The 26,342-nt window shown below is 41.8% G+C and overlaps 1 protein-coding gene across 4 annotated transcripts in view; it reads left to right on the top strand.

Moving 5' to 3' along the window:
- The window catches only part of GALNTL6 (polypeptide N-acetylgalactosaminyltransferase like 6), a 452,334-nt gene that overhangs the window by 344,107 nt on the left and 81,885 nt on the right, over nt 1-26,342 (top strand). For all 4 annotated transcript variants that reach the window (XM_053402747.1, XM_053402749.1, XM_053402750.1 and 1 more), the window contains exons 6-7: nt 10,527-10,712; nt 12,238-12,421. In XM_053402747.1, the coding sequence (XP_053258722.1) occupies nt 10,527-10,712; nt 12,238-12,421 (370 nt within the window). The remainder of the gene's footprint in view (nt 1-10,526; nt 10,713-12,237; nt 12,422-26,342) is intronic.

The raw sequence follows: 26,342 nt of genomic DNA, 5'->3' as shown, positions 1-26,342 counted from the left end.
CAACTGCGTGCTCACAGGTTGTTATACTCGAAGAGTGGACCAAGTGAAAACTGCTCACTTTTGGTCCACTCCGCTGGCCCTGCCTCCCCGCGGGCCACCCAAAGTGCACCCTCCGGTTGATGGAAGAGCAGTTATTTTGGTAGTTCCTGAGATACTCTTTGTCCCCTTTGTTATTACTGCATAGTGATTGTTTTGGTGGTATACCACTGATTCCTAGATGATTTTGTAAATAAATGGTTATATGCCATTGATTCCTCTCCTCTGACATTTTAATACAGATAATCATTGCCGTAGTAGGAGATCCTTAGAATCTCATTTAAAGGGGTTCTTTGATCTTTGTATTTAATAATGGGAGAATATAAAGTACATCTAATTAATCATCTTGGAAATCATGTTTTAATAACTAAGTTGTCTTTGTGCTTTGAACAAGACAAGGGATTAAAACAGTGATTTAACTTTAGTACCCTCTTCACCATAGTTTCTCATGCCACAGAATTATTTTTCAATCAGCCTAAAATACATGTTCTTTGTATGTTTTGTGATGTATAAAATCAATGAATGAATCTGTTTTGCAGTTTGCAGATGATTGGGCTGAGTAATGGAGAGGAAGGAACTAGGTATGCTAAGCTGAGCTAGGCTGAGATGTTTGGAGAAAACATGGGATATAAATGTAAGAAAATAAAGAAATTAATGTTATATGTATTTTTAAGGAACTGAGAAAAAAAGCTAAGAAAAGTTTTTTTAAAAGACATAACAAGAGTATATGTTTGCATCAAAGCAGATGGCTCTGTCATATCCAAAATGCCTATAGGTGGGGCATTATCTGAGGCTGTCTTGTGCAACAGTCACATGTATCACCCCAGCTATGTCCCAGAAAATGATGGTTGGAGTCAGTATCCTCATTCCAAGCCACTTGGATGCACTGGCTTTTTGGGATTTATCACAGTGCTTCAGTGTGATCCACTGTAGTAGTTTCATAGGTTTGAGACTTGAAGCAGATAAAAAAAAAAAGGGAAAGTAAACACAAATTGAAATATATTGTGTTTCTGCAGTGTTGTGATTTCTAAGCCTCCTTCCTGAGATTTGAAGGCGTAACTTAAGGTGTTTCTCTTCATCTATTCAGAAAGGAATATAAAGCTTATAGATTAAATGTAACACACCCACTAGGGTGGCTTGGCGTTCTCCCTGAACATGAAAAAGATTGAAATATACAAATCAGCTGCCACTCTCCTTTCCATCCTTCCCCAGCTCATGATTAATTCCCAGTGTTCCTTGCTTCTGAGCAAGCTGCCTCTTTCTGTATTACCTGATGAAAAGGAACCTAATAAAATGTGAAATTAATCAAAACGAGGGTGTAGCAAACTGGTAACTGCAATCTTCAAAACGCTTTCAGTGAAATATTTAGAAGACTATCACAGATAGTACAGCCAGTTAAAGGCTGATCATGCCATTCAGTCTAATGATGTTTTTGCACAGCTGTTTCATACTGATGATGTCTTATCTATTTTGGAATAGCTGCCATTATCAGCAACTGCAGCACTAAAAGAGCATCGCAGGCTCATTCGATGAATGTTGTTCCTTTTTCACTTTCACTTCCTCCAACAAGCTACACTCATCAGCTTATGGAGGCTGAACTATTTCTGTATAACATAAATCCAACACTGACATGTTATAGCTGACAGGGTATTGTTTTCAGATTGATGGCAGCCATATATATGTTTTCCAATTTTGAAAGCTTTCATTTAATTGTTTTCTAATATTAATTTGAAATGTGCTTCTGTTGCAAATACTTGCATCAAGCAGATGTTTGTGACAGCACTGCATGGAGACAGAATATCTACACAACATTCCAATAATCTCTCTATTCCTATCATATATTTAGCAATTATCTTTTTACTTCCTTCCCACATGGCATGCATCAGAAACTTAAGTATGGAGGGATTGTGACTATGCAGGGAGGGCAAATTTTATTAGCCTTGTTGTGAATTGCAGTGAGTAGCACAGGGGGACCCAGCACAATGTTGACTTCCTTCCCAACTAGTTCATGCTACACTACAGTACGTAGCATCAGTATTCAAAGATTTTTTAATATCAAAAGCTACTGGGTGATCTGGTAAAATCCATGAAGTAATACTACCCCTCTCATATTTTATTGACTTCTTATGACCAGACTAAAAGCAGACTGGAAAGGACTGGGAAAAGTTTGCATCCTGCAAGCAATGCTCAACCACTTTGCTGGAAAGGAAGCTGGTCCTTAATAACTATTGCCTCCATTCAGTGTTGTTGTTAAAGGGGCTTAGCACTGCCTTATTTAAAGAGCCAGTAAGTCTCCTCTCCCAAAGTGAAGGATTAGCTCTTTTTAAATAAATAAAAAGTCCAAAGGAGTCCAAAGAGAAGTCTACAGCAGATTGCCTTGATAACAAGATTCTGAATCAAGTCTCCAGGTAGACCACTGCCTAATAAACGAAATGTTTTGTTGTTCCAAGGCTGCAGAGCTTTGAAAAAGTTTGGGTAATATTGAAATTGTTGGAACAGATGGAATATGGACTTACTGACGTTGTTGTTTTCATAATATTCTGCAGTGCTAAAAAGTCCCTGTGAAGAGTTATTGGAATAAGCAGGTTTGAAAACTGAAAAGCTGCACATTCAAAGAGAACCGCAATGGATCGAAAAGTTGTATTGTGTAGCCTGCAGCTTCCCCAAATATGCTGAGGTTCTTCAAAGGCAGTTGCACAACAGTGCTCCTGTCTGAAGAATTTCATCTTACCAGAACTCAAATTTATCTGAATGTGAAGCTTTAAACTGATATGCTGACTTGGCATAGTTCTATCCTAATCCTGGTGCTTAGGAGCAAATATCACTTTCCATGGGCAATTCAACCTCTTACGCAGGTGTAGCACCCCATTAACTTCAGTTGGAGCTCAGTTTTTTAACTGCCAATTTAGGGTGAAACATTAGCATTTCCTGCCAGTAAACAATGTATTTTTCATGTCATTCCATCCTAATATCAGTCAATCCCAATAATTGCTGATGTATTTTCATGAGAACATTTTTTTTTTCACACACACAAAACTTTCAGGGAAATTTTATTTTGTTTATTAGATTTATATTCTTCCCTTCAACATAAGATCTAAGGGTGGTTCAGAGAATAAAACATAGAGAACAGAACTCAAAATTGGGGAAAGGAGATACTGAGACATATTCATTCATTTCTAAATGGAAGGTAATTGATTTGTAAAGCTCTATAGATGGCCGAGATACGTGCATCCATTTTATACTATGATATATGTTAAAAAAATATGTATATTACCACATCAGTGGACAGTGAAATTTAAGAAATATTTGTGCAAAAGCAACCAATTGCAGCAGAACAGAAAATAGCGGCTCAAAATGTCAGAATTTATTGAAGCACATTTATACATGTCTACTTCTAGAACTTTCTATTGAATGAGGAGACATCGATTATTTTAATGCTTCTTGAGCAGAATATCTGTGTGCATGCTTAATAAGAAAGAGGCTCTAGAGAAGGGGTGGCTATTCTGTGTCCCTCCAGATGCTGTTGTACTACAAGTCCTGTCATCCCTGGCCATTAACCACACTAGCTGAGGCTGATGGGAAACGGAGTCCAACAATGTCTGGATAACCACAGCTTAATCTACAGTATTCATTTTCCTCAGAAGACTGATGGTTCAGAAGATGGTGCAGAGGAACAAGCATCCTGAACTCTGAAGCTTGAAAGTTTTAATCCCCATTGCAATGTCACACTTAATGGGATCCTCATTGGTAGCTGCAATAAAAACAAAGCAATGAAACAAACTATCTGTGGAGAATGACCTGCTGCTGTGTGTTTCTTTGATTCAACCCAATATAAAGTAATTAACTGATACCAAAAAAAATGCAAGTGCCTCGTTAAAGAACTCTGTTAAAAGTGAACTTTGTTTTATAATTAAAACGTATTTATAGTTTGTGTCTGTTTAAAAATAAAACTTCAGTCTGGGACACAAATGTATTTTCTTGTGAAACTTTCCTCTTAATCATATCACATCAACGAACCACAAGTTAAGAACCACACAAATAGCTGAACAAACTTTGCTGAGGGTGTCCTAGAGCTGACAAAACTACAGAAAAGGGCCACTGAGGCTGTAATCCTATACACATTTAACCTGCAAGAAAGCCCCATTAAACACAGTGAGCCTCATTTCTGAGTAAATATTAATAGGATTACTCTAAGTAAGGGCACATAGGCTTGCACAAAGATATTAATGGCACAGAAAGCTTGAAGAGGATTAATTATTACATTTGCCCAGGTCTTCCTCTAATTTCCCAGATAGAAGCTTTTGTCCTCACAGCAGCCCAGTGAGGAGGGTAGGCTTAGACCAGGGTAGTCCAGCTTTCCATACCAAGTGGGCCACAAGAGTACACAGGACTGGGGGAGCAAGACCAAAATTGGATGTTTCTCCCCAGCCCTTTCTCTGCTTTCCCAAAGCTGGCTAAGTGACTGTGGGAAGGAGGCACAAAGCTCTAGCAGCGTCCTTGATCTTCTGATCATCTCTACATGTGACATTGGAAACAGGGCATCTCCGCTGCCCGCCACACCATTAATAATAATAATAATAATAATAATAATAATAATAATAATAATAATAATTTATTATTTGTACCCCGCCCATCTGGCTGGGTTTCCCCAGCCACTCTGGGCGGCTTCCAACAAAGATAAAGATACACGAAAATGTCACATATTAAAAACTTCCCTGAACAGGGCTGCCTTCAGATGTCTTCTGAATGTCAGGTAGATGTTTATCGCTTTGACATCTGATGGGAGGGCGTTCCACAGGGCGGGCGCCACTACCGAGAAGGCCTTCTGCCTGGTTCCCTGTAACTTGGCCTCTCGCAGTGAGGGAACCGCCAGAAGGCCCTCGGTGCTGGACCTCAGTGTCCGGGCAGAACGATGGGGGAGGAGACGCTCCTTCAGATATACTGGACCGAGGCCGTTTAGGGCTTTAAAGGTCAGCACCAACACTTTGAATTGTGCTCGGAAACGTACTGGGAGCCAATGTAGGTCTTTCAAGACCGGTGTTATATGGTCTCGGCGGCCGCTCCCAGTCACCAGTCTAGCTGCCGCATTCTGGATTAGTTGTAGTTTCTGGGTCACCTTCAAAGGTAGCCCCACGTAGAGCGCATTGCAGTATTAAATCACAACCTTATCTTTTTTCTGACAGCAGTTTGTCATTTTTTGTAGAGTTGTGGAAATTTGTGGTGTGTACATTGGGACCATTTGGGGTGAGTGGTGCAGGCATTAGGAATGATTTTCCACAATGCCAGGAGTAGCTTAAGGTATGTTTTAAAGAGATTTTTTCAAAAAAATAAAAATAAAATAGAAGTATGTCAGAGAGGGTTTCAGGCAAAGCAAAGCAAATGTCAGCAAAATGACAGGTTGCAAAATTGGAGTGACTTTTCACAATTTCATAAATATGTAAACCTTGGCTTAGTTGACAAGTTATTGTCAAGAGCAATTTGAAATTGTTACAATTAATTATGTCATATGGGTGTCATTTAGACATTGGTGTGTTAACAATGATCGGATAATGTACGTACGACATTCACAAAGTATTTATTTCTATCACAAAAATCATGCCGCCTCTTGTTTCTCAGGCCACAAAATCGTTTAGCTCATTTCACATTCCAAGACATCATAGCACTTGAACTCCTTGTGAAAGAGTTACTATATAAATTTTACCTGTATAATGAGTACGTTGGTTTAAACACATACACACTTCAGAAACAGAGGAGAAATTATGAGGCTGCTTATGCTATATAATCTTCCTCAGATGGAGATATTTATGAGGCCAGTCACAGATCTTATTTCTTAACATGTCCTCAATTATGTTCTTATTTACAAAATGGTAGCTTTGAGGCAGGTAATATATTCTGTTCAGGCCACATTCAATTCCTGAAGCACTTTCTTTGACACTGGGTCTGAGTACAAAACTTCAGCTTCACATATTTTAAAAAGAAAACAGTTAGGGTGTGTTCACACCATGACTTCAGTCACATTTCACTTGTGTGTCTTCCTCGCTCCCTCTGAAATAATCTTTATGTTGCTACATAGACATTTTCCATTCAGGGCTGGTGCAGAATAGTGACTAAGAGAGGAAAACATGGATCAGGAAGTTCCTGGTTCAAGTCTCATGTCCACAATCAACTCACTAGGTGGCCTTAGGCAAGCCATTCTCTCTCAGCCTTAGTCCTCCCAACTATGTTATGGGGGATCGTCATACTGACTTACCATACAGCAGGCATCCCCAAACTCGGCCCTCCAGATGTTTTGGGACTACAACTCCCATCATCCCTAGCTAACAGGACCAGTAGTCAGGGATGATGGGAATTGTAGTCCCAAAACATCTGGAGGGCCAAGTTTGGGGGTGCCTGCCTTACAGTGTTGTTGTTGGGATTACAACCAGAAGAGGGGCCACCAACCTTTCCAGAACAGGGTGCACATTTGCAATTTTTAGAAAGTTCAGTGCCACCCCCAGGCCAACAAAATTCACTGTAGTCAACTGAATACAACCAACCACACCCTAGCCCCCCCCCCAACCTCTGATCCTGGCATCCAGCTAAAGTGTGGGCATGTTTTAAGGGGGCATGTTCAGTGTAGGAGAGAATGAGCCAATGTAAACCTGAACTGGGCAATGCCAGGGATGGTTGTGGGCAGGATTCCAGTTTTACACTAGATGACCCCCGGGGTCCCTTCCAACTCTACAGTTCTACGTTCTGCTGCTTGATTTCCTCTCTGCATCTGTCCACGCCCTTCACTCCTTGTTTCTTCCAGTCCAGCTCTTAAAGGAGCATTGCTCTCACATCTCCCTTTATCTGATAATCAAATGGATAGCACCTATCCATTGTATCCAATAATACGTTCCAAGAAAAAAACAGGAGCATGAATGTGAAAGAAAACAAAAATCATCCCCACTCTCCTCCCCACAAACAAATGAATATATTAAGCGCTGTCTTTGTGGTGCTTTGGGTTGTCTTGTAGGTCTTCTTAGGAGTTTTTTGCCCAGGGTAGGATATTTCTGGCTTTTGCTGCAGTTTACCATGGCATTGTTGAGAATCTGCTTTCTCAGCATGTCATGGTGCCCTGGGTTCAAGTTCCTCAGCGTTCCCTTCTATGAGTTGAAGATGCCATCTGTTCATCCTGTACGATTCACCACCCAATGTCAAGACCCTCTCACTCCACCCGCCTGGAGCTTGATAAACCATATGGTTGTTTTTTGTTGCATAGCAGGAGAGCAAAGCAGGGACTGGCAAGGCACATGTTGAGCATCCCCCTCCCTGTCAGTTCTTGATGCATTTTGCACTGGTGATTGACTGGAATTGTTTCACTGGTTATTTCAGTCATGGATGTTTATAGTTTAATGTTTTAATGGGGTTGTTTTATTGCTCGTTTTAATTATGGTATATTTTTAATTATTCTGTATTGGTTTTTATGTTTTGTAAAATGCTTAGAAGCCACCTGGGCATTAAGCAGTGTGAGTGAGTGAGTGAGTGAGAGAGAGAGAGAGAGAGAGAGAGAGAAGAAGAAGAAGAAGAAGAAGAAGAAGAAGAAGAAGAAGAAGAAGAAGAAGAAGAAGGAGGAGGAGGAGGAGGAGGAGAAGAAGAAGAAGAAGAAGAAGAAGAAGAAGAAGAAATAGAAATGTGTAGGCGTCATTCATACCCCATTTGCCTCAATTCAGATAAATTATTAGAGGAGGGGAAACATCAAATAGTGTTACCACTGATTTTCTTGGTAATGCCTTTGTATCTTTAACTGCAGGACAGGCAGAAAATCAAACTGTGTAACTTTCACTATCACTTCATGCTGCACTGTTTTAATTTCTTGTGACCACATAGCTACTTTAGCGCCAGGCCATGTCAGTGGGGCAGGGGCAATTCTAACATATGAGCAGGAAGGTTGGCAACCTTGATTTAAGTGCATCTCAGGGAGCTGAACCAACCATTTGAGCATTCTGCTTGGGCACACTTAATTACCAGGAGAAAAAAGCAACTGTCTTGCTGCTATTCTTTCTATAAACTCATGTCTGCATTAAATGAAGATAAAGATGGCCACACACACACAACGTACAATGGAGAATTTGTTTATAGGCTATCAGTAAAGGGGCCATAACACTGCCCTTCATCATTGCTTGTCTTACCACTGACAACCTATAAAACTTCTGCTTCTGCATAACTCTTTATTTGTCTGTTCCTGTGCCAGCTTAGACCCTGGCAGGTGCCTGGCATGTATCAGCAGTATGATTTATTACCTCATTTAATAAACAATGTGAAGAAAAGAATGAGATATTTTCTTTTAAAATTACAAATTAGGAGCCTCCTCTCTCTGTTTAATGACAAGAGCCCTGGCTTCGTCTCTATTTGAGGTGCTCCATTTATTGCCCGGGCTGCCTGTTGTTGTTGTTTTTGTCGCTCTCCAGCCTGTCCCTGGAAGTGAAATTTATGCAATACCCCAGCTTACAAATGAAAGCATCCTAGCTGAATATTATATTGACATGGCAAGCTTTCCTGAATGGATTCCACTGACAATAAATAGCCTGGATGTCTTGTCTCCCCAAGATTTAATGACCATTTCATTTCAGTTGGATTTCTCTTTTCCACATAACAATAACATTCTATAGAAAAATTGCCCAGACATTTCCCTCCCCACCCCACACCCTCGCTTCTACTCTTGACACAGAGTATGTAGGTTTCTGGGAATGCTAGACTTTGCCAGCTTTGAACGGACTTCCTGTGGTTAGGGACATTTCCATGCAATCACTTCATGCTCTGAACAAACCAGTTGGACAGTCATTTCCTCTTTCCAGAGAAACCTGGCAACTGTCAATCTGTGAAGTACCGTATATGTAAACCAGGAGCATGTTAGTGTCTCTAACCCCCACTACCTTCTGAAAATATGCAGCCAATAGTCAGGGTAGGTCTTAGACTTTTTGTGAGGCTTTTCCCACCTTTTGCCTGCCTCTCCTTCTTGTTGGATGCCCTACTCCCTTACAAGCACAGATTGCTCTGTGATCCATGGCTGTCTGTATCCAACTCATTTGATGCCCAAGCCCCTCTGAATCTGCCCCTCTTGGCTCAGGACTCAGACAAATCCAGTGCACAACACTACTATTTACATAACAAACCATGTACACATGCTTGCATCACATTCACACAATTAATTGCATTCATGGCTAGCTTAGCCCATGATGGCTGGTAGGAATAGGTGAACTTTTCCATTTCAACTTCTGTTCCTTTTGCATTTTTCCAATCTTATGTTCAGTTCTCTGCGTTTCCACACAAGTTTGCATTTTAAAAAGAAGGCATTGTGAAAATTATTTAGCATGTTGGTGTGAATTTCTCCACACTATTTTGCCTAAATGCACATATTGTTGGTGTGAATTTCTCCACACTATTTTGCCTAAATGCACATATTTGCAAATAATTGTTTTTTTGTGTTATTTTCACTAATATGTGCATTTTATGCACTTTACCCTCATATATGCATTTTGTTACACATTACTTGGCTAGAGAATTGCATTGCAAGCTTTGGAAAGTGTGGACTTTAAAGGATGGGCGTGCTTTGGTTCACTTATTGTTTTGGAAAGAGTTGATTAGGTAGGTTTACTTTAAATGGCTACTGGGTCAATTGTGGGGGCTGGGGGGCATTCTTAACAACTGGAGATACATATGGTTTGATCTGCTCAAAGAAAGAAATGAATTGGATAGGGTGAGGTGCTTCATGCAGTGTTGTTGTTTTTTGTTATGAATGTACTCAATAAAGTTGTTTTTTGAAAGGGCAAAACTGCAGGCGGTGATACAATTCTGTTGTTTATGTTGAATTAGAAGGCAAAAAGAGAAAGGGAAAACTCCCAAAGGCACCGTCTCCTGATGCAAACACAGAAGGATTGAATAAGACAAAATACTGCTTGCTTTTATTAGCAAAGTCTTTGCAACTGTTCACTTGCTACAAGCTGTTGTCCAATTGCTGAGGTTGCTCTAAAGTTGATTCCCTCTTGGCCTTACCCGTCAAAGCCCGTCAGTTATCCTGACTTCACAGCCCAATGTTAATTTTTTTTTCTGTGTGTCTTTTTGCATAATTAATAGGACTAGCAAGCCCACTTGGAAAGGGCATCATTTACAAAACCATATGCCAGAATGTTCATCTGGCCTTAGGCAGAAGGCACTGGAGGGTCAGTGAACACCCTGCAGTCATTTTGGCTGTGATTATATGGTAGATGGAAGTTTGCCAACAGTGAATGTGCCGTGAAAAGGTCTAAAATGTCACTGGCTTCCTCTGTGTGTTTAAACGAAGAACATTTGCAATTTATGAAGCATTCCAGAACGGTTATACAAATAATAAGGAACTCTGAATGAGCTAGAAAGGAAGCTATTGAGTTTTGTGTTGGTAAATATTATATGGTGTCCAGTGTCATATGTTCTCAGCTCAACCGTTCATAGGTAATGTTTTCATGTTCTCCTCCATGTCTTTGCAGAACACTTGAGAGAAAAGCTGGAGGAATATATGGCACGTTTCGTCAAAGTGAGAATTGTGCGCACCAAAAAACGGGAAGGGCTCATTCGCACCAGACTACTTGGAGCCTCAATAGCTAAAGGAGAAGTCTTGACCTTCCTCGACTCCCATTGTGAAGTCAACGTGAACTGGCTGCCTCCTTTACTTAGTAAGTTATACTGGAACTTACAACATTAGGATTTTCATGGTACTGAAACATGCACTTTATCTCATGAATACATTCAGGATGCACAATGTGGCTTCCAACATTTTATTTAGTACAACCCGCCAACAGCATCTATAACTCACCTGTATATTTGGACCTGGAAGTGAAACTTCCTAGACTGTAATGCAAAATAGGATTAGCAGGAGAAACATGAGAATTAAAATGTTTAGGATGGAACTCTTATTCATTTGGTCTGAATTCAGCACTGGTAGCTTGAGTCGCCCACTAGTGGATCTTGAGGAGGCATGTTTTGAAACAGCCTTCCTCAATCTGGTGTTGCCCAGATGTTTTGGACTACAACTCTCATCAGCCCCAGCCAGCACAACTGTTGTATTCTGAAACATTTGGAAAGCACCATGTTGGGGGACAGCTGTTTTAGAACATCTGACCATATACTGTGCCTTTTATAGAATTATTTGTTTATGTTGTCCAACCTAGTAAGGCTGGATGAGCAACAATGGAAAACACAGCATTTGAACCAGGAGAACAACATGTCCACTTGGATGATTCTGACACATTTGCCTGGAAAATAACTCAGAACTGTTATATTTGGGGGTTACTTCACTGGAACTTTGGAAATCTGAACCTGTTGACCATTTACCATCTTAATCAATGGCCATTTACCATCTTCATCAGTGGCTCCCACCAAGAGAAGATATCATAGCTATGCATCTAATATGTTCTACGGGCTCTCTGTTTTGTTTCATTGGTGCTGGTCATTGGCCGCAACAGAAAAGATTTGATTTGATTTGACCTAAGCTTCAGATTTTGCATTTTTCATGAATGTTGTAATACAGCACCCAGCAACTTAACTATATATCAATATATACATGCTGAGAGAAAATATACTTTTTAAATATTTGAGATGGGTATGTTGCTCAGATTAAAACATTAACAGAACAGAATTCTGTGTCAAAGTGACACAGGCGAGAATTAAATAAATATGCTCCTCCCTTGCATCTGCCCTCAGCTGCTATCCGAGAAGAAGCTGAGTTGCAGAAGTCTGATGTTCATATTTTAGGAGCCAGAATGAGCAGCATTTTCTCAGTGCATTCTTGCTGTATATACTCAAAGCTAAAATGACAATTCTTTTGCTTTCTGGTTTTTATTTTTTATTTTTTGCTTGCTCGCTGACTCCTTAGGTGACAGATTGGGGACAGCTTAGAGCAGCAAAGTGACAGAGATATAGATGACTTGACTTCTGTGGGTCTCGCTGGGATGTGACTCTCTTTGAGGAACTATAATGGCTTCTAATAACAGGCCGAGTGCGTCAAGCCCGTTGCAGATAGAGGCCGGATGCAGATTTGAAAACTGAAATGATTTTAGGGCCATGGGGAGATGCTGAGGCAATTTTCAAAACTTTGAGGGGCGGGGGAAGAGGAGAAGTAAAAGCCTAAGGGATTTACTTTGCGGTAAATGTGATAGATGGCTTGGCTCTTTTTTGTATTTTTATGCTTTCGTCTTTCAGATCAGATTGCGCTAAACCATAAGACCATTGTGTGTCCCATGATCGATGTCATTGACCACAATCACTTTGGGTACGAGGCGCAAGCGGGAGATGCCATGCGTGGAGCCTTCGACTGGGAGATGTACTACAAAAGAATACCAATTCCGCCAGAGCTCCTGAGGGCTGATCCCAGTGACCCTTTTGAGTAAGTAGCGGCGATACCAAGCATTAGAATGAGACATCGCAGGCAGCAGTTGCAAGAACTGTGGCTGCATCAATAGAGGCAGGGCCTTCTGGGCAAATTAACCTCAAATTAAAGATGGCAAGTGGGAAGCAACAACAAGCAAGAGAATGGTGGGAAAGGTCAGGATGTGGAATCGCAAAAAGGGGCAGATCACTCTCTAGAGTTCCACTGCCCCTGCTGCTCTCATTTGAGCAAGGAAGAATCCAGCCAGCAAAAGATTCCTGTTCTTTACTGTTAGCGGGGGGGGGGGGGGGAATATTGGGAGTGATTGGGGAATAAATGCATCTGTGCTGATTTTCTTTACTATTCCATGGAGTAGCCTTTGAAGAGACATTAGTTTATTATTTCTTTGCTAGGGATTGATGCAACAGATGAATCAAAAGTAAGCTTGTTTTCAGCTAGCAAAGCCCCTATGTATGATTGATGGTGTTGCTACCATATACATCCTGCTATAATTTAAACACAGGGGTATAAGGCAGCTGACTTGTGAATAATCTCAGATAAGCCATCGTCTTATCCCTGGTATTGGGTGGATGAGATAATTCACAGTAACAATCTCCCAAGGCGCCACAAAGTTGAGTCCATTTTTACTTTGATTTTATTTTTGCCTGTCATGCAAAGGGGGATTTATCCTCATCAGCCAAGAAAGTGAGAGGAGAGGGCACCAAGGGAGAGGAAGTGGAGTTATGGCCAGCAATCAAAACCACAAGCCAGTTAAACTGAAGTGCTTAGTATTCAGAAGCTGATTCGGTTCTTTTCATGTTAGAGGGACTAAATCAGGAGACGTTCAAGATGCTGCACTTAAATGGAGTCCCATGTATGCAACCAAATAACACTAACGTCATCAAACACCATTAATTTGTGCATAGATGCTGGTTACTCTTATTAAAGTACCAAGTAGCATTCAGACATGATAGCTGCCTACTTTCCTAGTTCCTTTCCATTTTACGACTGAACAGGCAAGAAAGGGTATATGATTACTGTGGTCAAGCCCTCTTGGACAGTGGATTTGCATTCCTGAAATAACCACAGCAAGAAGACTAAGGCTGTGGGAAAGCAGGGAATCCCTAGCCCAATGACCCATTGACCCACACCAGCTTGACAAAGCACAGCGAGGTCGGAACAAGAGAGAACATGGTAAGATAAAGCTGAATGTAAGGCAAATCAGGACAATCTGGGAGCTTATTGGTGAAGCAAATGCCTGGAGCCAGCTGTGATGTTAAGTAGATTTATGGCAAAGACAGAGTCCCAGTCTCTTCCTCCTTGTAGGAACACTGTGGGTTTAAAGGAACTGTATTTTATTCTGAAGGTTTGTACTGAAGCCTTCTGCTGCTTCTGGTCACTCTATGGCCATAGAGGAATTTCCTTCCCAGCTGCATGTGCTCCTGGAAATCAGTCCGGAGTCACAGGTTTGAGGTTTGAGATTTGAGGTTTGAGGTTTGCCTAACTTGCAGGCACCAGGGATGGAGGGATTGTCTTCCCCTGCATAGAAATTTGAATCAGCCTCTCCCAGGTCCTAATCCAAACACTCTCTAGCCACTACACTACTTTGCTGAAGTTCAATTCCAGGACATCAACAAAATTTCACCACCAGTCTTGAAGCTTTTCACTTTTCCAAAAAGTGTGCTCAATTGCTTTAAGCACAATTGATCAGCCCATTTGTTTGGGATTATCAAGGCTTGCTCTTTTCTTAGAGGAAGCAACGCAAACTAGTTTCAGATTTACATTATGTTCCTAAAGTTTGGTAGTACATAACTCCCAGCGGAGGGACATGTGCAACTTTAAAGGGAGATTAAAATCTGTTTGTTCTGTTTAAAAGTCTAAGAACTATTAATGCCTCCCTTGGTACTTCTAGCTTTTAACTGCATTTCACTCCTCAATAAATCTACCTGCTGCAATAAAATAGGGAGCACACGACTGCAGGCCATGTAAACAGCACCAACAGGCCATACCTAGAGGTTTGCTTATCCATTTGCTTTACAAAAGGTCATAGAGCTGAATGGAATCTCAGGGATCATCCAGCTCAACCTCCAGCGCAATAAAGCAAAGTAAACTTCACTCTTCCAAAAATGATCAAGTGATAGTTCTGTCTTAAAATGACTTCCTTTGCTTTGGTTAAATGCACCAGTAAAATTATATACTGCTTCAGCATGCAACATGCCCCCTTCTCCCCATACACATAACTCCCTTTTTAATTAAAATAAAAAATGTCACAATCTGATGTGTAAATGTGGAGAACTGAACTTAAGAATGGAATTATGAGAAACTGAGGGAAACCAACAACTTTGCCCATCCCTAGACTGGATGCAAGACAAGGCTCTGGCAGTCTGGCTGGATGCAAGGCAGGCGAAGCAGCTTCAAGCTAGAGGTAAGGCAGGGCTTTGGTTGGATGCAAGGCAACTTCCATGTTATCTCAACTCTGGGTTCTAAAATGACATTTTAGGCCTATCCTTGTAATCAATCAAATGGTAAACTAAAAAGCTTAAGACTTCAGTGGACAAAGTTATTAAGGAAAACAATGCAGAGGAAATAAGTTGAGGATTGCTGGGGGGAGGAGGGGGAGATACTTTGGGCTGGCCCTGTGTGTCATGTTGTTTTAAAACAATATATCAGCAACAGTCCCTTGTTTAATATCAGCACCAGCCATCTTTACCTCACAAGAGGGCGGAGGGCAGCTGCTTGTGAAGCAAACAAATCACTGGGGTCAAGGAGACCCAAGACACTTGACAAGAGGATGTGGAGGATAAACTGGGGTGGGGTGAGGTAATAGGTCTTGCCCTCTTTTATGTATTTGGAGAGTGCAGGCAAGATGATAGTGAGCCAGTTCCCATAGTCTTTTGAGACAGAATGCTGAATTCCAAACAGCTGAAAGAAAACTCCCGCTCATGGATTTGAGGGAAAGTGTGTGAAGTGAGGACCATTTCCTTAACTTTCCATGTGCTTTGGGATAGTGGAGTCCAGAAACAGCACGTTAGGTGGGGAGGAACCAGTGCACAAGCTTCCTGGCAGGTGGGTCGCCCTTGCTTACTGGGAAGACAGGGAAAAAGAGGGGAGATTGGTGCTCTGCAAATGCACTAGTGGAGCCAATCTGGTGCTCCTGCCATTGTGTCTGCACTACACCAACCTTCCCATCACTTTGCCCTCTTCCTCATCAGAAGCAACAGCAACCCCACCTGCTGAGAAGGTAGGATAGCAGCTCCACCCCGCTGTCTGAGCCACTTCCAACTGCTCGGCATTCCCTTGCCTGCTGAATCCTGAAACACCAGGCTTGACTCTGAAATGAAGCTCTCAGAACAAAACCTGCCACTACAAACTATTCTACCCTGTCCTTATGACTGACATAAAACACAGGAAGTAATTAGCTGGTAGAGAGCGAAAGTCGCTGTTTTGTACGTTTAATTTGATTTTATGCTAAAGACTGCATTTGGTTCTATTTAATTAAAACTCCTTTGGTTAATAAGTTTCCTATGGATTCAAGGATTTCAAACGGTTGCCCCTACCTTTTGAGAAAAGGCTTGAAGATGCTAATGAGGTTAGTATAAGTAGGGTATAAAAAGAATAAACAAAGAAAAATAAAGCAGATACTGCCTAATGACTGCGCACACTTTTTAAAATTGAATTTTGTTCTAAAAAAAAAAGAGGCTTCAGCTAGCAAAGGTAATCTATAAAAGTATCCAAAAGTAAAATGGAGCAGGTTAGAAAACAGTTACCTGCTTTAAAGATAAAGAGAAAAGGCATATAGCTCCAGGCTCAGTTAAGCAGAAAATGAACACCTGGTGCCCTTCTTAGTGCTCCCCCTCTATGAGTGGTCTGGTGGGTGGCAACCCAAGAACAGGGTTTTTCTGTGGTGGCTTCCTGTTTATGGAACGCTCTCCCCACGGAGGCTCACTTGGCACCCTTCACTACATATCATAATAAGAACAAAAACCCCACCAATAACCCCTTCCCACAAATACATTTAAAAGGGTACCACTTTTAGAAGGATTGTTTGCTCGGTGCCTAAAGATTTTGATGGCAATGCTATTACTGGGCACTGGAAAAAACTGCACTCACGAAGAGTGCTACATCTGCAATAAATTGCCAAGTAGAGGAACACTGATATGGTGTCCTTGGTTCTAATAACCATATTATCTTACTATGGTTCAAACCAAGTGAAAACCTAGCCTTTGGAGAGGAGGGTGGAATAGCGCTGGTTATGTCATGTTTTTAAAATAGAAACTAAAGGCAATGCATGCCTCAACACAATAAGAAGGTCACACCATCTGCTTCAGATGTGTCACGCATCTGAAAAGAAACAACAATCAGTGTCTGGTCACTTTAAAAAAAAAAAAGATAACTGTCTGCCCAACTATTACGGCAGAGGATGCAAGCAGAGAAAATTGTATGACTATGTCTTGCCCCTACACAGACAATCAAAGCTATTCTGCCAGATAAACTTTTGCTGTGACAGTGCTAGGCAGCTTGCTGAACAACCATCGGCAGCCTTAGCAGGTAACATTTGGAATTAAATTACCTCTTTTGACCATCATCTTGTTTTGCAATGGGAGCAGAGGCTTCCTACAGGACACTTTATTGATGTGCAGAAATGCTTGATTGTGGAGAATTGGGACACTCTTACACCCTTGAAATACGAATTGTTAGTTTATATTGCACTTACATCCACATTGTCGCTCACATAGCAGATTGCTTCCTGATTACACAGCAAACAAGAGCCCAGCTGCAGAAAATGCAATCTTTGTTTTGGTCCTGGGATTTTTTTATCCATCTTTTTTGTTTTTTAATAATAGTAATAATAATCATTAAGTCCTTGTTCCATGCACATGCAATTATAGAGAAGATAAAAGAAGAATTTTGTCTGAATATTTGTAGTCCAAGTTATGTGGTCTCCCATTCCAGAATGTATGGTTCTGCATTCAGCTCATGGTAGGAGGCAGATGATGCATAGAAAACTTTATGCAGCACACTTGGAGACACAACCAGAGTCTTCTTGGGGCTGCTAGGCCACAGTTGCCCAGACAAACCAAAAGGGAATCAGGCACTCCTCTACAAAGTCTACCTTAGGCCTAAGAAGTTACATTTGAGCTATTTTCCCTGTCATTTCTTCTGCTTACTGTGCCTTGTATAGGTTGTGTTCTATACTGCAATAAGTCAATCAACAATTCTGAGTATGCAGCTTTATGATCACTTTTCGAAGACTATGCAATGCTATGCTTTTTGGGCATAGCAGGACAGCATGCTATGTCTTTTGGTTTGCCGCAGTATTTTTTTCTTCCGCAGTGTGCATACCAGTTGCTGGTGTGCATCAAAGTTGTAAGGCAGCCTTCCCCAACCTGGTGCCATCTGGATGTTGTTGGAACACCAGTCCTGATGGGAGTCACAGTCCAACAACATCTAGATGAACCAGGTTGGTGGAGGCTGCTGTAGAGGATCCTGGGACATCTGGGACACATGCACCTCAATATCAGTTTCCTCACCAGTGTGCTAAATTGCAGGGGGAAGAGTGTTGCTATTCAGAATACAGTTCTATACCAATAAACCTGGAAAGGTGCCTCATTAAAGCCAGTGGGGCTTTTTCAGATTAGGCATGTAGTATTGGAGTGTCCTGCTGCTGAGTAAGTTTGGAGAGTCTGGACATAAAGTTTGATGGGATCTAGTTTGATAAGTTATATAACAAATATATATATGTTTCCTAGGCAAGAGGGAAATGTACACTCCGAAGCTAAGGTTTCCAAAATTCTGCACTGGTAGCATGCCCTTTGGATAAAAAGTTGATGGTTTGGGGAAAGCACTGAAGTTTCCCTGGTTTCTGCTCTCCATGGTTCCATGGCTCTGCTTTCTCCCTTTCTAAGTAAAAATAAATTGCTTCTTTCCAGAGCTGTCAATTTCCCGCTACATTCCATTAACTTGAAAGGATATTTGGGGGTGCTTTCATATGTCATGCAATTGGTATCGAATCAGGTCAGCACATGCGCTCCAGTGGCCAATTTCGGTGCGTGTCAAAGCAGTAAAGTGGCTGCTGTGCTGTATGCGGTGGCTCCCGTGATAAGCATTGTGTTTGTTTGGCTAGCAATGTGACTCCAATGTGCCCTGCATTAGCTACCTCTGCCCTGAGAGATAGAAACCACTGAGAGCCTAGCCAGCAGCACTGCATATTGGTGGGCAGTTGCTTCACTGAATTTTGAAACTTGGTTGTCAAGGGACAAAGTTTCAGTCGGTGTCGGACTCGCCTGTATCAAGGCCCAACATCACAAGATTTGCCTCATACGGAAATTGACTTTCCTTATGTCATTGTGGTTCCTAAACCTTCCCTCATAAATTGAAGTAGCCCAAGGTTCGTTTTCCTAAACTGTCACGAATGCCTTTTAAATTGAAGAATCCCAGGGTAATTACTGGAGCCAAACACATCAGTAGGAGAAGGACAGGTGACCTGTTGCCCTGGGCAAACTGCTTGAGTCTGACAATAACATTTGCAATCTCCTTAAGAAGAAAGGTAAAGTATACTGCTTTGAAAAAATAATAATAATAACTCTATTGAAAACCTTGGTCCAGAGCATGGGCCAAATTTGGGGCTAAATTAAGTTTGCAAAGTGGCATGGATTAGAAGCTTTTCCCTACATAAAATTAGTTAAATTCACAGCAGGGGAGTTTTCCATCCCTAAGTAGCCACCTGTGATGCCCTGGGAGAAGAAGGGGCAGGAAAGTTTCCTTCCATGAACTTCCTTAGGTTACCTAAGGATACAGGCCATTACTACTAACTAAATACTGAACAGCACTCTGAGTCAAGTTTAGCTTTTTCCTGCTGTGCAAGCATTCAGGTGCGACACGTCCAGTGGGGCAGAGCTACAGCAATAGTGTCCCAGCCACAGTGGTGCTGTCACTTTCTGGGAGGGGAAACAGCAAGTTTGTGTGGGCAAGAACATCAGATTGGCTCCATGCAGATCTTACCTCCTGGTCACCCCTCCCAGGAAGTGGCAGCAACACCATTGCTGGATGCTGTTGTTGATGCTGATGGTAAAGGAGGCCCAAGACCCATTTTTAAATAATCCTGGCTGTGTAGCAGGCACTGAAAAAGCAAACCATGTAAGCCACCAATGGCTAATTTTGTGGGATGCAGTACTTTTGGCAGCTTTATCCACCCCAGCAAAGTCTCCCAGAAAAGGTGTTTAAGAAGCCACCATACAAACACTGAGAACATACTCTGTGCTCTTGGAAGCAACTTTGGATGGTACTCAGTGTCATTCCTCCTAAGAGAAGACCCATTGAGGTTAATAGGCATGGCTAATGTAGGCTCCTCAATTTCAACTGGTTTCCAGCAAAAGGTGAGAACCAAACTTCTTCAGCCTCCCTGCTGGAAGAGCAGATTTCTATTTATCCATGGACAAAGGAAAGGGTGGAGGTCTAAGCACGAAATTGTCAATTGCACCAACCACGTGATAACTGAAATGGCAAGAATAATCTTAATAAGAAAAAGTACTGATACTGGTCAGTATAGTGAATTGCTGTCGGTCATGGCATTTCATGAAAATTCTCTGAAACGTGAATATAATAAGAAGCAATTGGTAGCATGGTGGGTGACATTATCATCTGGAATTGAAAGACAGAAACTTACTTAGGCACCCGCCACTGCAATTACCAGTTTGAACTTGTGAAGACTGTCTTCTGTCTCTCCCCTTTTCATGAAAATATGCTTAACTATTTCTTCAAATTCATGGCTCAGAATCTGAGGGTAAAATGTCACCTTGAAGTGAGAACTTGTAAATTGGTCAAGCCCTGCTGACTCTTATACATGCATCCAAACCCTACATGATAAAAGGGAGAGACAATCATGGTAAGGGGGGAACGCAATAAAAACATTTCTTTTGGCTATAGATATATTTTGCCTTTTATAAGAACAAATTTACACACAGACCATGATGTCATGGTGGCAAAAATTGACCATGTGTATTCATCTCAGATATCAAATTCCGAAAAGTACTAACTTACTTATTTACTTAATACGCTCCTGCTCCAGGTTTTAGGGCAAACCTGCCCAAGGTGACTAACTGTAATGTATGCAATTGTATAAACTTCATTTCTATTGAGCTCTTAAGGCATGACATCCCAATACACTGATGCCGTATCATGTTACAGTACTTCATTGCTTCTGCCCGAATGGAACTCCCTGACCTAGATCTCTCCCTATCCTGCTGTAAACCATAGCGGTACATTGTGCAGCATAGTGGCTCAGAGACTGAGCTGTGAATCAGGAACTCCTCCACTCATGAACTCTTTAGGTGCCCTTAAGTAAGCTGCTTTCTCTCAGCCTTGGCTCCACCCCACAACTACAATCCTGGGAAATGATACCACGGACTTAGCTTAGCATTCTGGAGGGCTGAATGTAGAGCCCAACACCAGTCTGCAATAATCACACTTATGTATTCCAAAATAGAAGCATTGCAAATTGCAGTGGAGAACCTGCGACTTGGCAGGCATTCTTGGAGTGCATCAGTCTGGAGGGCTGCTGGTTTTTCACTCCAGCCTTCCAGAGCTGCTTAAGGATTGTAACTAGGCAATGTTTGAAATCACGCTTAGGCAAACTCAGAGCTCCAGATGTTTTGGGACTACAATTCCCATCATCCCTGACCACTGGTCCTGTTAGCTAGGGATCATAGGAGTTGTAGTCCCAAAACATCTGGAGGGCCGAGTTTGCCTATGCCTGTTTGAAATCTTGAAACACTCTAGAAATGGTAAGGCGATGATTGAGAGAGGCTCATCCATTAGCTTGATGCTACAGCAATAGGTAAAAGGTAAAGGATCCCTAGATGGTTAAGCCCAGTCAAAGGCAACTATGGCACTCATCTCGCATCAGGCCAAGGGAGCTGGCATTTATGCACAGACAGCTTTTCCAGGTCATGTGGCCAGCATGACTAAACTGCTTCTGGTGCAATGGGACACCGTGTCAAGTGCCAGAGAGCACGTAAACATTGCTTACCTTCCTGCTGCAATGGTACCTATTTATCTACTTGCACTGGTGTGCTTTCGAACTGTTAGGTTGGCAGAAGCTGGGACAGAGCAACAGGAGCTCACCACCGTCGAGCAGATTCGAACCATCGACCTTCCACTTGGCAAACCCAAGAGGCTCAGTGGTTTAGACCACAGTGCCACCTGTGTACCCACAGCAATAGCCTCCCAGCAAAAACATGCTGCTATTTTGCTGTAAAGGTGAGGGTGACGTGGCAGCAATTCTGGGGCCGCACAGACACGCTGGCAGAGCCAACCCAGCATTCCCACCTGCAGCCCCAACCTCACTGCTGCCTCGCCCTCCTCCTTCCTCCCAGCAAGCGGTAGTGATGCTTCTCCCAGGAAGCTTTTGCTCCTCCTCCACCACAGAGGATGAGCCTCTCCTGATGAGGAGGATGATTAATGCAGCTTAGAGCTCTTTCTTCTGTGTCTGCAACTTTCTCATCCTCACTCTTCTTTGTTCCTTTTCTTTGTACTGTGCTGTAATTGCATTTCCAAAAATCCACAATTTACTGTGAGGCGAACAAAAAGCTTGAGGCTCAGCACCTTTGGGTTGTCTCCATTGTCTCTTAATTTTTGTGTTTGTGTATTCACATTCTTCCTAGCATTTGAAGCTATTGTTTACTTTTAATTACCCATTGGTTCAGTTAGCCACCCAGAGAGCACATTCCTCTCCAGGTAATGAGAGGGAAAGCTCATTGCCCACATTTGTGGCTTTGCTTTTTGCTTTTCCTGCCTGCACACAGAAAAGGGGGGGGGAGAGATTGGCTGATTCTGCAGAACTGCTCGAGTTTTTTGGTGGGGTTTTTTGTGAACGCCATAAAGGGTTTTGTGTTCCCTTGAGCGTTTGCACGTGGCCGAGCTTTGATTTGGAAGGGTGGGGAGGAAGCGCTCCAGAAACACAGAGAATGTGATAGTTGATATTTTATATTTTCTAAGCAACTATGCAGAACATTTGGAAAGATGCACAGATAACAGAATGGTGAACAATACCAGAAGGGATATATTTTCTTAAAGGAATTTCATTAAACTTAAGAGACATAAGAGTTGTTCCTCTCTGCACCAGGCCAAAAAATACTATTATATGTACAGAGCTCTCTGCTATTTCTGCCTCTGTGTTTCCAGTGCTCAGCTGGCTGACCAAGGATGAAATGGAGCTCTTTCTTTCAGATTTAGCTCTGCAGTTGTGACTGTCTCCTGAAAGGGAGTGAGGAAAGCCAATGTCAACGATGCCCCTCACATCAACTGCTTCCCTGAGTGTTTCTTTGCCTTAGGTTGTCATGTATGTATCAATACTGTTGCTGGCCAATCGTTTTCATTTTGTGAAGAATTTCACTATGGAAATTAGACTTGAAAGATTCAGGTTCATGTGTTATGTATGGGCTGCGTCCATTCCTTTGCTAGCTGGGTAAATGCCCTAAGAGGCATTTGAGTTTGGTTAGACCTGGCTGGAAGGCAGTGAGACAGGGGAAATTCTGGTGCTGGAGTGGGAATGTGGGCATCAGTTACTACTAATGTGGGTGAGGCTTGAGGCTTGCAGCATACATCAAAACTTCAGCATTGGGAGATTCAGAAACTGGCTTGTCTGCAGCAGCAAAGCCCATTTTTGGATCTGCAGATCCAATGCACTATAGAAGGGTACAATTGCATGTCTGGCCCATGATATTTTGGAGATGGAGAAATGAAATGGTCCCCACTGCAAATCAAGGTGAACCAAACTCATATTATGGCACCTGAGGCAGAAAAGCCCTAAAGCACCTCTCACTCTCGCTGGCATAAAAATGAAATAATCAATTAAATAACTTATTTGCTGCCTTTTCATGACACCTAAGGCTGCTGCCTAACTCTGCCTAATGGTAGGGCCAACCCTAATGCCTTTTCCAAGCTTGTGGAGCTGGCATAGGCAAGTTCGGCCCTCCAGATGTTTTGAGACTACAATTCCCATCATCCCTGACCACTGGTCTTGTTAGCTTGGGATGATGGGAGTTGTAGTCCCAAAACATCTGGAGGGCCGAGTTTGCCTGTGCCTGTGTGGAGTAATTTGTTGGTGACGAGGATGAGCCATTTCAACTAGCTTGCCTGGTCCTTAGACAACACCCCTTTTATTTCAAGATGACACTAAACTTGTTTTGCCACTTGTAAGGTCACTGAATTGCCTGTAACACCTGACCAAAAGCTAACAGCTTAGCATCTGACTTCGTTAAATTTAGCTTATTTGATGTTATTCCCTCCCAGAGTCAGAACAATTACCTTAAATTGGAAAAGTGAGGCTCAATGATGTGTCAGAATATTTGCCACGCATGATGCAAATGCTCAAATTGTAGGCGAAGCTCACCTTCCTCATCTATTTATTGTAAGGAAAGCTGAACTCAATTATTTTTCACATGTCCAATTGTGGACACAAGACTGCCAGCGGCCGCCAGACAGCTAGAGAACGGCAGATTAAGGGCTTCTACCCCCACCTACTGGCAAAGAAAGGTAAACTTTACTTTAAAACTCTCTTCCAAAGGTCGGTCTGTTATTTAATATCACAAAACTAAACTGAGAGTGCAGGTCTCATTCAGAAAAGGTAGTCAGTGGCCTGTTGCTGTAATATATTCAGACACATTTTCTAATAGGCTTGTGAAGTGAAACACAGATCTGCTTCCTCCACACTAAAATACCTCATTCAGAGAAACTCTGTGGTCACAGGTACATGGAAAAGTGATGCTAGAGCCACTGGAACTACTCTGAGCAGTTATGGAAGGGATTTACCTGACAGACGGATGCCAACAAAAAAGGGACCTGGCAATTGAGAAACTCCAGGGCCAACTACTCTTGGCATTAGACACATGTTTAAACAAGCACATTTAGCCTGTCTGCTTCTATTTTGGAGAGGAGAAAATGCACCCATGGATCCCCAATCTTAAATGTGCTGCTGATCTGGATTGGTGTCCCACTATTTTTCTGCTGGAATTCACTTCCCTTGTGGCTGATTTTTACCCCTGAAAGTGTGTTTTAATAAATTTTATTTACAATTTCCATAACCACATAAACAAAGTGTGTTTTACGGTAAATAAGCACTTTCAAGAGCAAATAACAGGCAAACATCAAAATAAAATCCTGTAGAGCCCTGATGATGATGATGATGATGATGATGATGATGATGATTTCTTTATACCCCGCCCATCTGGCTGGGCCTCCCCAGCCACTCTGGGCGGCTTCCAACAAAAGATTAAAAATACATTAAAACATCAGTCATTAAAAACTTCCCTAAACAGGGCTGCCTTGCATGTTGAATGATTAAAGAATGTTTGGCCATATGAATGGTCTAAGTAAGTTATACTCAAAAGACTATACCCACTGAAATCAATGGTCTTGAATAACTCCAAAATCCATTGGTTTCAATGGATTTATCCTGAGCATGGCTTAGAACCCCCACTCAACATTTCTTCTTCTATGACTGTGTTCATTTCCATTTAACAAATATAACTAACCAACAGTTGCAATCTGCATGCAGAACCAGATGAATCAGATATAAAGAGCCAGATTGTTATACAAGGAAAAACCAAGTTGCATCTTGTGACAATGAGATGCTTATGGAATTCCCTTCATCTCCCTTTCAAGTGAGGATTCCAGATCACTGTGGCATATCCAGCATGTACAGTGGTACCACAGGTTACATACGCTTCAGGTTACAGACTCAGAAATATTACCTCGGGTTAAGAACTTTGCTTCAGGATGAGAACAGAAATTGCGCAGCAGCGGCACGGCGGCAGCAGGAGGCCCCATTAGCTAAAGTGCTGCTTCAGGTTAAGAACAGTTTCAGGTTAAGAATGGACCTCCGGAACGAATTAAGCTCTTAACCCAAGGTACCACTGTACATAGATCCCAGAATGAATGAAATAGCATTATCCAGAAGGGTTAAAATCAGTGAGGGGTTTCTCAGTGACTTCAAGGTGTGTGTAATTAGTCCAGTAGATTTCCCCCCTTGCTAATATACCTAATGAAGTTTGGGATTAGCATATTTCCACCTAGTTCTTTGCAACAGATTACTGAAAATGTCATCAGAGCTGGATGAATTGCATTTAGCTTCCCAATTCATATGAATAGGTTGCATTCTGTGATGGGTTCCAGACATTCAATTTTTTTAAAAAAAGCTTTATATAAATTTTTCTATGCATTGGATTAGCATTTTTTTTTAAAGTATAGCGCTTATTTTTTCATGTTAAACCCCTTTGATTTATTGGCTGTATTTTTAGACCACTTTTTTTTTAAAAAAAAAACCCTATCTCAAGTTAGCATTGTACAGTTATTTGAAGAAAGAATTATGGCCATTCATCTTGCTGAAGGCTCTAAAGGTGGTGAAAACTTTAACACATTACACCGATGGCTCAGTGAAGATATTATCTTGCCAGCTGGAAATGTGCAAGGGAGCATACTATTAGACGAGAGCGGTTTTGATAATGAAACATGCAATGAGACTCTGGCGCTCTTTGTACATTTTCCATGTGCTCGAGTCAAGTGGGGTGTTAACCAGAAGGTCATGATATTTCTTTACTCACCGGAATTATTTTCCATTTGCCTGAGTCTGCACATAGGAGGAAATCAGCACAGAATCAACCAAACTAGAGGAGATCCTGCCATGAGTCTGAGTTGTTTTAAAATCAGCAAATATTAAACCAGACAGTGTATGAGTCAGATGAAGGGCTAGGGCCTAATCCTGTGGGCTATTTTTAAGTTATAAGTGGTGATGTAAGTCATACTCAGAGTAGACCCCTGAAATCGATGAACTTAGGTTTCTTGGGCCCTTAAATTTCAATGGGTCTGCTCTAAATATGAATATGACCAACACTGTTTATCACCCAGTGGTGCTCTTTCCACAAACAGGAGAAGTCCTTTC

Source organism: Podarcis raffonei, chromosome 9 (genome assembly GCF_027172205.1).
Source record: "Podarcis raffonei isolate rPodRaf1 chromosome 9, rPodRaf1.pri, whole genome shotgun sequence".
NCBI classification, from domain to species: Eukaryota; Metazoa; Chordata; class Lepidosauria; order Squamata; family Lacertidae; genus Podarcis; species Podarcis raffonei.
This window is presented reverse-complemented; position numbering and strand designations above follow the sequence as displayed.